General features: G+C 41.9%; 1 protein-coding gene across 5 annotated transcripts in view; it reads right to left on the bottom strand.

Moving 5' to 3' along the window:
- TFDP1 (transcription factor Dp-1) overlaps positions 1 to 17581 on the bottom strand; it is a 48945-nt gene extending 31364 nt beyond the window's left edge. For 2 of the 5 annotated variants that reach the window (XM_080375510.1, XM_080375511.1), the window contains exons 1-3: positions 13084 to 13226; positions 3581 to 3647; positions 3151 to 3217 (exon numbers count right to left, since the gene is read on the bottom strand). In XM_080375510.1, coding sequence (XP_080231636.1) covers positions 3151 to 3217; positions 3581 to 3647; positions 13084 to 13211 — 262 coding nt within the window. In that variant the 5' untranslated portion in view covers positions 13212 to 13226. Of the gene's footprint in view, positions 1 to 3150; positions 3218 to 3580; positions 3648 to 13083; positions 13227 to 15796; positions 15882 to 16056; positions 16199 to 16739; positions 16952 to 17383 lie in introns of those variants that run through there. The other 3 variants (XM_080375513.1, XM_080375512.1, XM_080375514.1) reach the window with 3 other exon arrangements.
- Between the last annotated feature and the right edge of the window lie 224 nt (positions 17582 to 17805).

Raw genomic sequence — 17805 nt, 5'->3', positions numbered from 1 at the left:
CAAGCATGTCCTTACTACCCAGCAGACAAGTCATTTTTTATCCTCTACCACCCCCTCAAAACATTTATTCCTCTGACAGCTGAGCTCCTACTCCTTTCACAGCTGACTGGCAACATGTGGAAACTGAACCAAGTCCCAAGTTTCTTGTTGAGGCTGCATTCTTAATTTGCTGAGTCCCTCAAAGTTGGATTTTCCACAAAGATGCTGGAATCACCCTCTGATATCACTAATCCAATGACCCCGGGTGCTGTGAGAGCATAAGGAGAAGAAACTTCAAAAAGCAGCCAGACTCCTGCATTCTCCCTGAAGAGCCTGCCCTATTACTGTTGTTGGGGCAGCAGACTGGGCTAAGCAAACCACTCATCTGACACAGCAGGGAGATTTGATTGCATATGAATAATAAAATGTATTCTCAGACTCCTCGTGATTGACTTGCTGCCCCCAGAAAAGACTCCTACCTTTTAAGAAATACAAATCCAAAGGAGGGGGAAGAGAGAAAAAACAACCCTGAAAAAAAAACTTTCAATGATTACCATCAGAGAAAAATAGAAATACGTTTTTCCTGACCTCCTTTCAACTCTAAGTAGTATACCACATGCACTTCTGCTACCTTATGGAAAACTTACTCTGTGTTTTGTATCTATTGCTGTGGACTGAATCCTCTTCATTGTGAAATTAAGAGAAATTTTGCATTGTCTTAGCAAGACAGTGGAGGACTGGACTTTTTGACATAATGGAATGTAATGTAGACAGGTACTTTTAAAAGCACACAGTAATTTTGTGTATAGTAGTTACATTTTAAAATATTTAAATATTACACAAAACCTCCTAAAAATTATAAAAAAGTGGCAACGTAAAATGAGTACTACTTCAGTGAATAAATTATGACACATATCTGAATACTTTAGTGACAAAATATTTGCTATTTTAAGCTCTGATTAAGAATACAAAGCCTGCACATAAAATACAGACAAGTCAGAGGCAAGAAAAATAAAACATTCAAGCCAAGAGAAACCATTGTTTCTTCTCAGTATTAAGAATTAGTTGTTGTCCATTAACTTTACAAAAATCCCCTAAAAGCAATCGGATGCCAAAATTAACTGAGGACAGCTTAGTTTGCTTCATGGCTTGTATATATTGAGAACTGAGCTCGATTCTCAAACCAGAGGAGCTGCAAGCCATAATAAACTACTTAATCCCTTGAATTTATTTTAGAAATGCTACAAACAATGAAATGGCCTCTATTTTACCCAGTTCTACTTTAAGAGATATGTAATAATGGAAGATTCACATTTCCAGTTCTTACTGTCCAGACTGCATTGTTTTGACTAGCTCGTGACAGACTGTAACAGGGTATTGACAGACACACCTACATGGGTGTAAAATGGTCCCACAAGTATCTGCCCTGACAAAACCAACCATTTTACTGCCCACAGGGGTAGGGAAAAATGGTACAGCTGTTAAGGATCAGGTATCTCTGTGCACACTTTTTTTGTTCACGGGTATATGACTGTGCTTACAAATATACAGGTGAACCAGTTAACAAGTGCCAGTTATTCAACCCTTATGCCTTTTCCACCAAAAGTAGATCACAGCAGATTAGTTGTAGAGCCCTCTTTTGTAAAGCAATGTGAGTTTTACACAAGGGAATGCCAAAGAGAGAGCCCAGTGAGATTCCAATAAAGTACTTGATGTACCTAGAAAACCTGTTAAATTGATGGTGACAGAAATCAGAAGTTCTGCAGGCTGTGAAAATAAATACTTAAATGGGTTTCCTGAAATGGCATATAACAGGCTAGAGCAGTAATACTAATGGAGTTCACCTCAACTGGACCACAGGTTATCTGAGAGTACTAGAGTAATGCATGAAGTTAATAGATTTGTCAATAATGAGGTTTATGAGAGCATCAGACAAGTAGGTGACACTGTCCTAATAAATTTCACCCTACTTAGTACAGCCTATCAAAGCACACCATCTGTCACACACAAGGGTAAACGAGACCATCATCATTTGGAAGCAAAACTAAAGGAAAACGGCCATTTCACCAAAATCTACTACGAGATGCCCATGAACCAAGCATGACACTGCACAGAAAAATTACCCATACTTCCATACAAATATGACTGATGCTTCACTTGGAGTCATATACACTATTTTGGTCACTTGCATTCAAGACATTGATGAAGGCAATAAACAGGCTCAAAGAATGATGATAAGGAAAATACAGAGCACAAAGGGCTTATCTGATGAGGAATCTAGGAAACAGTGGCTAGGTGGCCTGACAAATTAAAGACTGCTAAGATACCCAGTTGTTATTTATAAAGAGTAGATAAACATACTGGAGAAAAACTATTAAGCTGAAAAATCACACTGCCACCAGCAAAATGCATGAACCGGCAAGAATATACTTAACTGGAAACCAGAGAATAGTTCTACAGTCTTACTATGGAAACAGCCTTCCCATAAGAATATAGGGGACAAACCCCAAATCTCCACATACAGCATAATCAGTTTACAGAAGAGGTTATATAACATAGCTGTCCAGAACTGCAGGTGACTGGAACTCAGTGGTGCTTCTGTTTCTTCCCCCAAAATTGCTAATTGTGAAGTGCAGCTCATAACTCTCCAAATGTTTAGATACTCCTGGGTTTTGAGCTTACCTATTGAATTCAAGTTACAGCCTGTGTTTTACTAAACTGCTTGATTACATTACACTGTCATACATGCATTATCTGCAAGTCCAGAACAGCTCTTTTCAAAATATATTTTCAGATAATGCATCCACACTAGTGCAAGCCTACCATAAAAACTGTCATAACCCATTGTAAACTCCTACACTCCTGCATTTTTCCCATTTGTCAAAACATAGTGCCCCAAAAGATGTTTTAGATCATCCTGGCCTTATACTTAAACACGAGCTACACTAACAAGAAGATCACATGTGGGATGACAAACCACCACTGAACTTCACACATAGTTTACAGACAATTATAAGCCACAGAGAATCTACAGTTTGCTTGCTGATTATAGAATATATAACTTAAGAAAAGCTTTACAAAAACTATGCTAAGAAAGCAGTTTAAAGCCAGTAATAAGCATAACAACTGAAAAACAAGAAATGGAGGTCTTACTAAAAATTGCATTCTTACCTTTTCCAGGACTTAGGTTTTGGTCTATAAACACCTTAAGCTCTCCATTGGCTTCAATTAGTCCAGCCTGTTAAAGAAAGTAACTTTTATTAAATTTACAAACTCAGATAACCTTTTATTGTCAAAGACGGAAGATATCATATACCAGAAGTCTCTGCTGCTACCACTTACATTTTGGCACAGATCTATCACGATGTAACGGCACTGTTTGTGGCACAATATTTGCCAAATTTTAAAATCTTGATTTTATAAACACCACCTTCTTAAAAAGCAAGCAGAAAATCAGCTTACACCTATTTTGCTATTTTGTGTCCTAACTAAGGTCTTACAGTGTACATGCACTGTTTTAGCAGATAGCTGAACACCCCTGTAATTAGAACCACTGACACCTGCGACTACACCTTTCTCTATGTAGATACTATTTACCTACCATGAAAGTTAATAATGTTACAGCAAAAACAGTAGTGGTGGTAGAGAGCACCTTCAGGCATTTCGATCTGAAAAAAAGGCATTACGAAGAAACACCCTGAGCCTTTCAATTATTATTTTTTAGGGATCAGAATATTAAGCTCTTAAGTGAAAGAGCTATAGGATGACATACAAGTTTATAAAGCAATCAACATCCTTTCAGAAAGCTCACAGTACCAATTATTTTTAAAAATACTATTTAATTTTTGGACAGAAAATACTTGATGCAGTAATTACTTGGTATCTCCAGACAAAACAGTACTGAAAATACAGTGAACACACAGACTGTTTCCATTTAGAAAGAACAGCAAGAAAGTCAACACTTGTACTTAACCATAATTTAGCACATGGTGTTACAGAGGCTCAAGGTCCCTAACTGCATTATAAAATGCATAGGTGGTATTTGCAGGCTACCGTCAATCTTCAAAAGACAATTAAGTGGTTTGCTGTCAGTCAGCAACAAAGCCTGTCCCTTAGAAGTCTACCTGAAGATCCTACTTATTTGCCAGAAGTTCAGCAAATCAAGAGAGCCACTAGAGGATGCTGTGGTGCTGTTACTATCCAGGTGTTCGACAGCTAAGATTGAACTTCACAAAACGGTAAACTTTCCTCAGTGAAAATGGAGGGGGAAAAGATGATGACCGAGAATTGGAGATGGGCTGGGAAGTGAGTAGAAGAGAAATACTGCTCAGAGAAGCATGAAGAGCAGTGGCCTGTAACGGCATGGCAGCAAGGAGGACCTGGTGGCACAAAGAAACCATGAGACAGTAGAACCAATGGGTAGAATGAAGAGCCTGTGGCAGTTCTGTCCTCCATTCCCCTAATTCCCTCCCCCCCCCCCCCCAAAGTAATGACATAGCATTGGTTTAAGGAGACTGCAACAATTTACCAGTACATGAATACTGTCTGTTCTCCATCTTGCCCAGTAGGGATTCAAAGGTCCACTTGAACAAGTGGCAGTTCTACTGCCCTATTGCCAGGCATCAGAGCTTTTTATAAGCCTAACTCTTCATTATGTTTAACTCAGAAAGGCAACAGACTGTATCAGGCACTTTCAAAGAAGGTATACTCATCAATATGAAATCAGTATCATGTACAAAGATGTTAGAGCTACAAAGATGTTACTAGAGCTATACGCCATGGCAGTATGACATTCCAGAACGCTGGAACCCAATGTGCTATATGAAGGTTTGAATGTGCTATATAAAAATTTTTTGTAAGTGTTGCATTATACTTCCATTCTACCTCAATTTCACAACAGAAGTGTTAAACCACACAGGAAGTGCAGTCTCATTGTCATTTCTTTAAATGCAGTACTTCAGTTTCTATTCAACAGCAGAAAGAGGCAGCTTGTAGTCAAGGATTCCTGCAAATTCTCTTTTCCATGAGAATCAAAGAGATATCAATGAGAATGGAAAGAGATTTAATATAGAATTTGGGACCAATGGACCACCAAGAAAATGGCTGTTTCAATTTGTAATGTCTCTTTTTTTAGAAACACATGAATTTAATAATATTATTAAATCCATTCATCAGTGTAAACGCAAGAAACTTGCATCAAGCTCACGTCAGTTACAGTGATAATAAAAAATATATTTAAGCTGTGATATTCAGCCATTTCAAGTATTAAATGCAAGTTATTATTTCAGTAGTTAGCAAATTAGGCAATGCAGTAATCAATTACTTATTGGTCCCTTCCTATTTTTTAACTAGAAGAGCCTCCAATATAACCATTTCTATTAATTCATTTTATCCTTAAATATTCAAGCAACCACCATACAATAGTATCAAATCATCTCATAAACTTCAAGTTTTCTTCTACATAATTAAAACACACAGTGACAAAGAGTCCCCAAAACAATATGCAACTCCAAACCCACAATCCAACCTAGCATTACAGTCAGGTTAGTGCTACGTGCCCCGGACCCTGCTTTTGTGTGACTGAAATTACGCAAGTCACTGACAAACTGGAGAACATTTGGCAAAAACACTGCTTTTAATCAAGAAGAGAATACAATTTGGGAAAAATAAGAGAATAGCAACACTGAACAACAGTAAGAATCCCCTGAGGAACCACAACACTGGCAAAGAATAGAGAATCACCATTCCACCACCTTCCCACACCAGTATCTGACAAAAGGTTCAGCTCTAGCAGTTAAAATAGCTGGTAAATATTCAACTCATTTGTAAGAGTATGGCTAGGAAAGACTTCCAAGAAAAAAAATTTGGAAAGAATACTACCAAATCCCACACCAAATGGCATCCCCAGCTGCTACTATTCATAATAAAACCTGATTTCTGGTGAAAACTATTATTCCACCCTCAGTATCTTCTTCACACTTCTGGATACACTATTTAATTCTACAATGATAAATTTTTATAACCTGTTTTGAGTCTCCTCAGTCACAAATACAAGCTTTTGCTGAGAGAAAACTGAAAAGCAAAACTTCCATCCCATACAAAATTCTAGTGTCTTTGTTCTAAAATGGAAATAGTAGGCAAAATAATAATAATAAAAAAGATCTCTGTGTATTTCAAAAAAATTAAAGCTATTTTCCAAGCCAGGTTATTTTGGATGACAGACACCAGGATTACTCCATAACCTATCTAGCAGTGCAGTACCCAAAAGAAAGTAAACAGAGGAAAGTGGGACCATAGCTTCCATTAGGCATATCACAGTCACAGATTCACAACAAACAAATAAAAGCAGACCCAAAACCAAAACACAACATACAACAACAACAAAACAACTCCACATGCAAAACAAACAAAGCACAAAAAAACCCAGACCAGCAAAAAATAGCTGATTTTCCCCAATGGAAAAGTAACCTTCTGCCAAGGAAGGTTTAGACATCAAGGAAATTCTATTTTCTGGTGGGAAAATATATGTAGTTTTCAGGCCTTATCAACCTACTCGCAACAAGGTATTCCGATATTTTTTTTACCTGATAATGTAATTTTTTCATATTCCATATTTTTTTCTTATCTTCTCATAATTCTCAATTTCAAGATGTGTTACTTCCTTTGATGATAAGACCAAGGCTATTTGAAATAATATCACGCTTTTAATAGTCAATTCTGAAAGCTTTTTAAGTGTGTGCAACTTCAAAATTTAGCACCACTTCCCTCTTCAAAGAGACATATTGGCTATGTATACTTACCCCTATGGCTACACAAAGAGACTCCTAGTATTCTAAACATGCAACAGATACACCCTTTATCCTTTCCACATTCCAACAAAATCAACAATGATTTTAAAAAATAGCTTTTGACACTCAAAATAGCATCTACGTTGTAATAACTTAAGATCTCCCTTCCACAGACAAGAGGGAGATTAAAGACTACTGAACAAATTAGTAAATCTGGCAATTTTAACTGTGGAAGCTACGCTGGAGTGGAGACCCCGACCAATACCTAGGCTTTGTCTCATCACATCACTCAGAACTCCTAAGGAAAAGAAATCAACTGACAGGCTACATGTATCAAAAATTCAACTGAAGTTACCTTTGGCCTGCTAGGAGATCATCAGCAGTCACAAGGAGCGGGAAATCTATTTTTGTTTTGTTTACAAAACAAAAGATGAAAAGCACTACAAGCGCCCTCAGCCTGAAAGTCAGTAAATTGGGAAATACCTTTCTGTTGGGACTAAAGTTAATCTGAAACAACATTTGCTAAAAATGCAGAGAATTTCACTCGCTTAAAAATCCCTTAGTACAGACTGTCATAGAATAATTTAGTATCTTACTAACAAGCTAACATTCATTGTGGTCTCTGAAGTTATCCACTATAAACTTAATACTCTTACAACAAAAGCAGCATTTCTTCCACGGCTTTCTGGACTTGCAACTCAATTTCTTAATAAAAACTGGCATAAAATTATTCAGTAAACCCTTAAACTAAACAGAAAAGATGCGAGCGAGTTTGGACTGAAGGACAAGGAACCTATAAAGGCATGACAAAGAAGTTTGACCAAAACAAGACTGAACAAGTGCACGTGCTATGCCGATCAGATTTGAAGGTCCCTGCCACCACTCCCAAGTAAATAGGGGGAACAGAAGAGTGCTTTTGTGCCACAGAAATAGCGCTTCAATCTTGCTTCTAGGTAACAGCCCGTTCTACGTACTCTCCGAAAAAGCTGAAAAAAAAGCAAAAAGGGTAAAGATAAACAGAAACAGAGGTATTTGCCAAAAGGTGTTTCTCAGAATAGACATTTCCAGTTGCTAACAGCAGATGAAGCCCACCAAACTGAGGCAACAGGACTGTTTGACAGCAAAACAAGAAATGTGGGTGCCCAATATACAACAATGGTTAAAGAATGAGAGTCAGAATGGGACAGACAGGAAAACAGACAATTTTGGGACTGGCTGGAATAAAGACAGAAAGTGAGGTAGAAAATCAGATGGAAGATGGTAGATTATGAGTTAAGGTACAGAAAATGGGAGTCACTTAAAACATACAGGCAACAGAACTCATGAGAATCTAAAAGACAGCTTTAATAGAACAAGGAAATTGGAATCTGTGAGGAAAGGGGAAGAACACAAGAACTGCAAAGATGAACACAATCTATTCTAAACTACAACTGAAAGGGTAAACAAGCTGGGACTCAGACTGGGAAATTCAAAATAAATCTAGGAAGAAGTAGTTAAGTCAGAACCAGAAAATGGAGAAATTGGGAAGGAAAAGCATTCCCATTACAGTACATTTCCTCCCAGAGCCTGTCAAAGGCATGAGGAGGACACCTGTGCAGTCTACTGGCATTTGCAAAACCTACTAGCAACCAACCACCCACCCTGTGCAAACTGTACCTAACTTGATCCATCCAGGATGACAATCCCTAGTCATGTTACTGCTCAAGAGTAGCTAATAAATGTAAAGGCACTCACTATGCCATGCAACTTTATGTGCCACTTCAGTGACAACATAGGGTTTGGGGGTTTTTGTTTGCCTTATTCTAATATCAGGAAGCAACACACACACACACACAGAGGAAAATTAGCACAGCTATGAAGCAGAGAAAAGCTTATAATCAGAAATAATGCTGCTTAAACAGCCTAATTCTTCTTTCACCTCTACTCATACTCAAGTGTCATTTGTAACAAGATGGTAATATGCTATTTTTCCCATTGGATTCTCATCTCATTCAGGTATCAGAGGAGACAGTCTGGGGATGAATCATCATGTAATTGCAGGTGACTTTTTATGGGACATCCAATATATTTTTCCCAAAAATTAAAAAAAGCGATTAAGATATGAAGTAGAGGATTGCAGGAAGGGAAAGGAAATTTCTTGAATTTAAATTGTTTGAATTTAAATTTAAAAAATTAAGTCAGTGAGAACTACTCTTTACTGTATAACATCATGCAAAAGAATTTTTGAAGTCAGGCTACAGGAGTCTGATCCTGCAAAGTTCTCAAATGTGTTATTTTACCATGCCTCAGTAGCCTCCTTCTGAAACAGAGATCATACCACATCCTCAGTTCATGGCAGCATCTTCAAGATTAATGTGTTTGTCAACCTCAACCACTCAGCAATGATCACTGAGCTTTCCAAAAAGTGTATTTGAATTATTAGCACCTTAACTAACAAGGCACAGTCAAAGCACTAGATATTAAAAGATCTGTATCACATAGAATTGTGAAGGTAAAAACCAAATACTGGTCAGTAGCTCAGTTAAGAACTGCCCATCTTTGGTCTGAATATAGGCTCCACTGATACTGCACAGAAGTTAAGACACCAAGTACACACAAAACGACACCTGAGGTCTCCCTATCGCAGAATACGTCAAGACCATTAGCTTTCCTGGCTGTACTTTCCAAATAAGAGTTTACAAGTCTACAAACGAAAAATTTATTTTGAAGAAGAGTCAAACAGTGGTCCAGTCTAAGCAGCCACACAGATCAAAAATACCACAGGAAGAGATTCCTGGGGTGAATATGATCAAGGCACTGGTTTGCCACTTCAATATGACTAATACACAGAAACTAATCTGAAAATAAAAGTTTTGTGTCCTCCTAAACTAAATACTCATATGCAGAAGTACCAGCAGCAGCCGCTTCCACAACTGGCTCCTGGTGCTGTTCTACATTTGACCTTAACAGACTTTTCAAGTAATGTTAACCAGGACCCATTCTGAAACCATTTGCCTCACCAACCTCCTTATCAGTATATTATAAGGCTACAGCAGCCCACAACGTAATTTTCATGCAATACTGGGATGCTTAGGAAATGTAACACAAGACAAGCAGCCAGAAGCATTTTTGGGGATATGGACCACTGTCAACCTTTAGAATCAAGTTGTCCGCTATCTATATGAGAACCACCTCAACATAGAGAACGTTTAGCAAAGATTGTCCCATTTTACCTCCCATTTCTAATTAGCCACAATAAGTCTCCATTAAATGATATCCAGACAAGCAAATACAGACGCTAGATAAGTAATCCCTAATGTAACTTAACTTTTAAAAGCTGCATTTTTGTTTAGCATGTTAAGTCATCAGCACAGTGTATTTACTCAGTAATACTACAAATTTGTATCTATATAGAGTCACTACCATTAACTGACACAGACAATTAATAAAGAAGTTAAAACACTTGAAGGCTAAGAGAAAATGCTTTCTTTACACAAATAAATTGGCAAGGTGACAGGCAACTTCTGAGTTGCTATTTTCTGACCTATAAATACAAACCAACACAGGCAAAAAGAAAAAAGGGAAACACTTATTATGTATTTGGAATGTAAAAAGGAGAGCTTAAAGATCACTTTCCTTCTGCCTTCCTCTAAAAAAGATATTTAAAAAAACTTTAACAACATTCAAAATCCCAGACTGAGATGCCTTTTTAGAAGACCCAATTTCATATTATTATTTGATCTTCAGTTTGCAAACTTCTGAACACATTAGAACTCACTAAAGGCAAACAGAAATAGATCAAGCTACCAAGAAGTTGCTGAACTAAAATGGTGTCAAAAAAGGTGCATGAACCACTTGAGATTCACTGAAGACTTAACTTCTCTAGTCTGCCTCACCAAAATTCCCAGTACATAACCAAAAATAAACATAAAAGGAGAAACACATGCTGGTATTTTAAGAAGAGTCTGAAAAATGTTTTGAAGACTTTTCAATACTTGCTGGGCATTGAAAGTGTATCATGTAAAAAAGATCCAAAATACATCAATTTCCTACTTCCGTTAGGTTTTTTTCTTTATCCATCCCGAATGTATCTTTTTCAGACCACACAGACTTGCTCAAGATTGATGTAGAAGCCCCACACAAAAAGCTATTAAAAAGAACAACTTTTGTGGTGTTCTGGCACAACTAATACACAGAAGCGCAGATCTACTTCTTTCCCCAAATTTAGCAGACCTATTGACCTAGCCAGTAAAGCTGCACTAAAAAATTGTTTGCTGTGGGTTTTTTTAAGTATTTTTTGAGCAAAACATTTATTACTATGATAAATGAATTCAATGGATTAAACTACATAACCAAATGTATTCTGAATATCCATCAGTGCTAATCCCTACATCTCTAGATCTCTTGAACAGTAATGGTAGATCAGGTGCTGAACATTGCACAGGTAGAACTTCTCACATGGTGTCCTCAGATTTACGTATGTGCACAGGGCTTCTGTTGCAAAGACAGATACACGGGCCATAGCTACTACTCAATGAGATTAGTAGAAGCACCATGAAATACTAAACAGATACAGTAAGTTTTATGCAAACTAGAGATCAAGAGAAAAATCCCTCATGAAGTAATTCAAGCAAAGAGATGACAGCAGGATAAAACGTAATTTAGAACAAAAAATTAAAATCTGATTTTATAGAATGAGCAGTACCAAAGCCAACCAACACCACTGCCGAAAACCTATGAAACTGTAAAATGCACGAGCTTTCCAGACAAACAGTTCTCAAGATAAGGTATTTTAGTCTGAGAGAAATTCTGAAGTCTAACAGTGGTGTATCAGTTCAAAAAGTTTGTGAAAACACTGAATTAGTTTTCAACTGAACACTCTTCATGAATAGTTGGTTTTATTTTTCAAATGACTGGAAACAGTCCATGCAATAACAGTGAACTGAAACAATCATAAGCAACTGCTACTACATAGAGTATTTCATTTACATAATTCATCTCTTTTGATATCAAGATATCAAATATCTCTTTTGACATCATTTTCAAGATAAGAGGGAATCTTACTCATTCGTTTTGTCTAGCCCCTTTCTCCTCAGTACCTGCAGTAACACCATACACTGGACTATACCCTGTAAAGAACCACCAGCTCCTCGCAAGTGCCTCCTGTTTCGTCACTTCTGTGTAACAGTGGGCCTTCAAGAAAGGAGCCACAAGCTTCTCTTTCTTTATGGCTGCTTGAGAAGCCTCAGCAATTCATTTGCAACAGAAGGAACAGGGTCACACCACAAGTTGGATCTTCAGATATACTACGGAAACTGTTTAACGGTAGAAGGCATTTTAACCATTGATGCTAACAAGTATTTATTGTCTTAATTTACAGAAAATTCTCAGCATATAACTGAATATAAAAATGGCCAGCAAGTAGTCCTCAGCCTTATACTGGGAGCTGGAAGACAGAAAATTGTTACCAAAACCAAATTAACTTTTTTGGTACAGTAACTCCTGCTCCTTCTTTTGATGCTGCATCCTGCCTAGTTTTAAGTATGCCATGGATGGACAGGTCACCATTTCACCCAGGGACCTTCACTCCCCCATCAAAATACTAATCCCTTGAATCCAGCGAGCAGCACAAGTCAGACAAGGACCTCAGTGTCTATGTCTGGCTCCTCCAGCTCCTGCCTGGAAGGTGCCATGTTTGGTGGCAGAGTTTACAGTAGACTCAGCAAAGTCTGACACCGATTAACCAGAAAGAGGAATACTGGCTAAACTGGAGTTTCTGGAGATTGTCTGCATGTGATGACTACCTCCGTCTCAGACCAAGAAACTTCCCGTACAGTGCAAATGTACATGTCAGACTGTACCCAACTCTAATGACCTCAACTTCATTTGTCATTCAGCCTCTGACAAGCAATAGAATTATTCCACTCCCAAGGTACGCAAATCCTTGAGATACTGCAATTGCTGTTCTCCCATCCACAGACATATTTTTTTCATTGTTTCTTTAAATTACACAAAAAGTCTTTCTAGTAACCAAGATCTGAATTGAATGTGCATTTACATAAAACAAAAAACATCTATGCTCATTACTATTACCAGATCACACTGGAAAAAGGAGTTTGCATCTTTTCTTCCCCTTTATGCATTCCGGATCCCCTACCCTTTATATAAGTTTTCAAAAAATACATTGATATACCCACAGAGACTTTAACCTTTACAAACTAGTATTCCTCTTTTTCCATTATTCTTTTTTAACTTATCCCATCATAACATTACTTGTGATTATGCTCTTAAACTCTACCCGCAGACTCTTAACTAGAGGTGCTACATATGAACTCACCTCTCCCCCCCAGCTTCTTGATCACTGCCAAGGAAATGAAAGTATTTTGAAAAAAAAAAAAAAAAAACAATGGTTTGTTGCTTATTTTCTCTTCGTTGTACACTCTGAAATGCATTAGAGGTATACATTATAAAATAACATTTAACAGAATTTAGATTTGGGTCAAACAGCTCATAAGCTTTATCTTGCCTGCTTACCTGATCAGTACTTCTGCAATTATTTAATCCTTTATAAAAACATTTCATGGGGTTTGCCAGTATTCTCCATCACGCTCCCCATTTGTTCAGTTATCCAATAGTCTCAGTCTGCAAACTTGTACAGATATTTGACTTTCCAAATAGGTCTTTTCAAATTATAGTTTTTACAAAGAAGTATCAGAGGAAGAGCTGGAATCAAGCTACAAAAGGAAAAGTGCTTTCCTGTGGCCGGTGGAAAGAGGGGTTAAGTAGGAGCGTGTTGTGTTGTGGGGTGGCCCTGGCTCCACACCTTCCTCTTCCCCAGGGCTGCCTGCTTCACCCTCACCAGAGCAAGCACTGGCCCCCACAGCACAGAGGAAGATTGGGTCTCACATCAAGCCAGCTTTCCCAGGCTGCACACACTGAAGCATGCTCGGCCATGTAAATGCCACCTGAAGCCCAGACTTAACATTGTAGCAGCACAGCCCCTACACCAGAGGTAGCCATCTCAGCTCTGCTGAGAAAAAGGGAAGGAAGGGGTGAGGGCATTCATCCACTATGCCATCTTCTTCACCACTACATCTCACAATCAGTTAGTGCACTTGATAGGTGACATGGCAGAACCACAAGCCATTAATCACTGCAATATTTCCATGTCAAAATGTTTAAATTTACAGCAGTGCAGGTCATAGACTCAGTGCCCAGGAATTTAGTGATACTGTCTATCATGATTAATTCCATTACTTTGCTTTGAAAAGAAGTTGGATTTTGGACGAAAAAATAAGAGAATAATTCTCTTACCTTCTGAAAATCCAAATTGTTATACTAATTACCATCTTTATTTGCAAGCATCAAATCAAATCTAATAGGGCCCATAATCAGACCTGGAAATTTAAAATTTCCCAGCATTCACTACACATTTTAGACATCACGTAATGGTGGGTATGTAATAGTCTGCAAGAAGGTAAGCAGTTCATCTTTCTTCCCTGAGGCAGGATTAAGTATGTGTAGAGGTTTTTAAGAACAGGTTAGACAATCCTTCAATTAAGATTTCATACCCCTTTCCAGCTACCCTGTTCCGGTGCTCAAGTACAATTATAATTTTACCTAAAACCTGACCTAGATTTTATTTTTTCCAAATTCAGCTTATTAATTATTGTAGTAAAGATACTGAAAGCAATTTATTTTTCTATCTGTGGCATCTTCCATTTCTGAAGTTTATTATCATCTACGCTATTCCCCCCTTAACTACCCTCTTTTCTAGAATAAGCTAGATCTTTCAAAAATTAGCTTCACTCTTATATGACTTATTCTCATTCTGCTACCTTAGACCCTTCTAGGATATTAATCTGTATTTCCAGGTGCTAGCATTTCCTCACTGCGTTGATCTGTCTCAAAAGCTAATATTAAAAACAAAGTCCTTTAGTATCTCAATTACATTGAACTGTTTCAGTTTCATCTCCTAGTCCCTCTTTCATTTTTTTTCCCGCTTATACAGCCTTTTATTCCCTGAACCGTGCTATCTGTAACATATGTGGCTGCCCTTATCTCTTCCAGGCAAGCTTTGAGTGACTACGTCTTTCTGGTTGCTTCTCTGCACACATAAGATGTTTTTCAGTTGCTTCTTGATGATGAAAATTCTCTAAAACATTAATTTGTTAAACCAATCATTATTCCCTGGAAATTCTCACTACATACAACAGCCACATTGGACAACACAATCTGTTCTTGAAGAATCTGAGTTGCATCACTTGTCCTTAGGTTTTATGCTGTTGGGTTTTGGTGGGTTTTTTGAAGGGGCAATATATTCTAATTTGAATACAGAGTAGTATCTTGGCTCATTTTCAATAAGGAAATGTGCAAACCCAATTATATTAGTTATTAACAATGAATCTCGAAGGCAGAACCTGTTTCAACTTTTTTTTTTTTTAAGTACTGGAATGGGTAAAGAGCAAACATGGTTCAAGAGGTATGCCACAGAATCAAAGACGTTAACCTTAACATCAATGGTAATGGAAGTCTATGATGAAAGTCCCAAAAGCCTGTTTTTACAGATACTAACCAGCATCTTTTGGTAGATAAACAATGAACACATATGGAGACTGAACCATCTTCAGTCCCCTTGAATATATGATGCCTCCTTGAACACAAGAAAGGCAATGCTAGTTGACAACAGTAGCCCAAAACAACTCTGTCATACAAATAGTATTTGCTGGGGGTTTTAAAATCCAATTCAAAACTAAGTTGATTTAGCATTCAATATGAACCTGCATAATGCCAACGGCCCATGTGCTTTTATAAGCGCGGTGAATTCTTAAGACTAATTACTCAGAAAAAATGGCTGCAGATCTGAAGCTGCTTTATGCTGTTACATCTACAGAAAAACGCAGCTTAGGCTTGATGTACAACGTAGATAAGTTCCATATATTCATTAATGCCAGCTATTACAAAGCATGACCTCGTTTGCTTCTGTTAATAAAAACAATGATATTCTATGAGCTAAGCTTCCACATATGATGTGCTACAAACATACTTACATCTTTTGCCATGTTACCAAAGACTAGAAATCAGTCCTCTTAGAATCTTGACGGGTGCAGGACGCAAAGACAATGATGCTATTTTCTAGAAAGCAATTAAAGACAACGTCAGCTATAAAAACGAAAGGAGGGAAAGTTTTTACAATTACTGACTACCACCAAATAGAATTTAGTTTTTAGGAAAAAACGCTTTTAAAGAGGAATAAGTTTCCTGTCATCACCAATTTCCCCCCTAAGCCGCCCCCCCCCGCCCCGCTCACACGTGGGAAATCGCCTTTTGCCGACAACGGGGTGCGCTCTGTCTCCCCGGGCAGGAGCGCCCTTCCCCCAGCACGGACCCGATCCCGGGGGCAGCGGGCAGCCCACGCCGGGCCGGCCCCTGCCCGGCTGCGCCCCTTCCAGCCCCGCAGCGCGGGCGCGGGCCGGAGCCACGGGGGGCAGAGGTCGCCCCCGCGGCCGCCGCCTCCCCGCCTCCGTTTCCAGCAGCAGGCACAAGTAGGCCCCAGGGGCCGGCTCCCCCCGGGGCCTCGCAGCCCCCCTGCTCCGCGCGCTCCCCCTCGCCGGCGGACGGGCCGCGGCCGCGCCGAGCGGCACCGACCGGCAGCCGCCGCCGCGCCTCGGGCACCCCGCGGCCGCCCGCCTCCCCCCCGGCGCCCCCCGGCCAGGGCCTCACCGCCCGGGCAAAGCCCTAAGCCCCGCGCCGCCTCCCCTCGGCAGCGAGGGGCCGCGCTAATCGCCTCGGAGGCGGCGGGGGCACCGAGGAAGGGGGGACGCGCCCGCGCGCCAGGCGGCACCGCCGGCGGGGGGTGGGGGGGGGCACCCCGTCCCCATCCTCCTCGCCCCGCCGGCGGCGGCACCCCGCGGCGCCCCCCCTCCCTGCCATCCCGCCGCCCCGATGCTCCCCGTCCTGCTCCCGCTGCAGGCCGGCCCGGGCTGCCCGCACCTGAGCGGCCGAAGGCAGAGACAGCCGGCTCCATCCCCCGCCGCCGCCCCCAGACAGGGACCCGGAGCGCGGAGCGGGAGCACCCCCCGCCCGCCGCCGCGCTGCTGCGGAGGCGCCCAACTGCACATGTGCGGCGGCGCGCGCGGGCCTGGCGAGCGCGGCGGGAGGGGGCAGGGGCGGGGGGAAGCGGGCGCGGGGGGAGGCGGCGGGAGACCAACGGCCCCAACGGCAGCGCGAGCGGGCGGGGGGAGGGGGCCGGCAGGGACCGCCCCCCTCCCTCCGCTCCGGGGCGGGCGGGGGGGGCCGGGGGGTGTCTCCCCCGGCGGGCTGGGAAGTGACAGCCCGTTCCCAGCCCGCCTCTGCCCCCGCCGGACGCCAGCCTGGCGGGCTCCCGGCCCGCCGCCCCCGCCGCCCGGCCCGCCCGCGGCCCCGCACACCTGCCCGCTGCGGCCCGCGCCCCGATCGCGAGGGGCTGCGCGCGGGGAGGGGGGGGGGGCGGGGGGCGGGCGGGCGCGAGCGCAGCGGCCCCTCCCCGCGCGCGCGACCCCCGTCGCTCTTTCCTCTCTTCTTCTTTCTTTTTTCTTTTTTTTTTTCCCCTTCCCTTCTCCCCCCGTCGGCAGGAAAAAAAAAAAATTGAAACTTACACTTTTGTGCGTCCCACCGGCGTGACGCTGCGCGCTGACGTCACGGGGGTGTAGCGTGCCTTGCACGGGCACACGCGGAGCGGCCGAGCCAACCGCCCGCCGCTCCGCGGGCGCAGGGAGCATGCGCGGGATTTTCGCGCCTTCCAACTCCCCGCCCTGCGGCGCTCGCGGCGGAACGCGCGGGAAGCATCGGCGCGAGATTGCTCTCCGGCCCCGGCCGCAGCGGCCGCCCAGCACGTGGTCGGCGGCGCGCGCGCGCGGGCGGGAAGGCGCCGGGCTGCCCCGCGCCCTTATCGCGGCGGGACACGGCCCCGCCGCCGCGGGGAGGGCCGCGCCGGGGCAGCCCGCGCCACGGCCCAGGGGCGAGCCCGCGCCGCTGGGGCGGGCCTGAGGGGACGCGGCGGCCGGCGGCGAGGAGCGAG

The sequence above is a fragment of the Falco punctatus genome (genome assembly GCF_963210335.1).
Source record: "Falco punctatus genome assembly, chromosome: 2".
NCBI lineage: Eukaryota > Metazoa > Chordata > Aves > Falconiformes > Falconidae > Falco > Falco punctatus.
The sequence above is the reverse complement of the archived record's forward strand: the minus strand, read 5'-3'. Positions and strand labels throughout refer to the sequence as shown.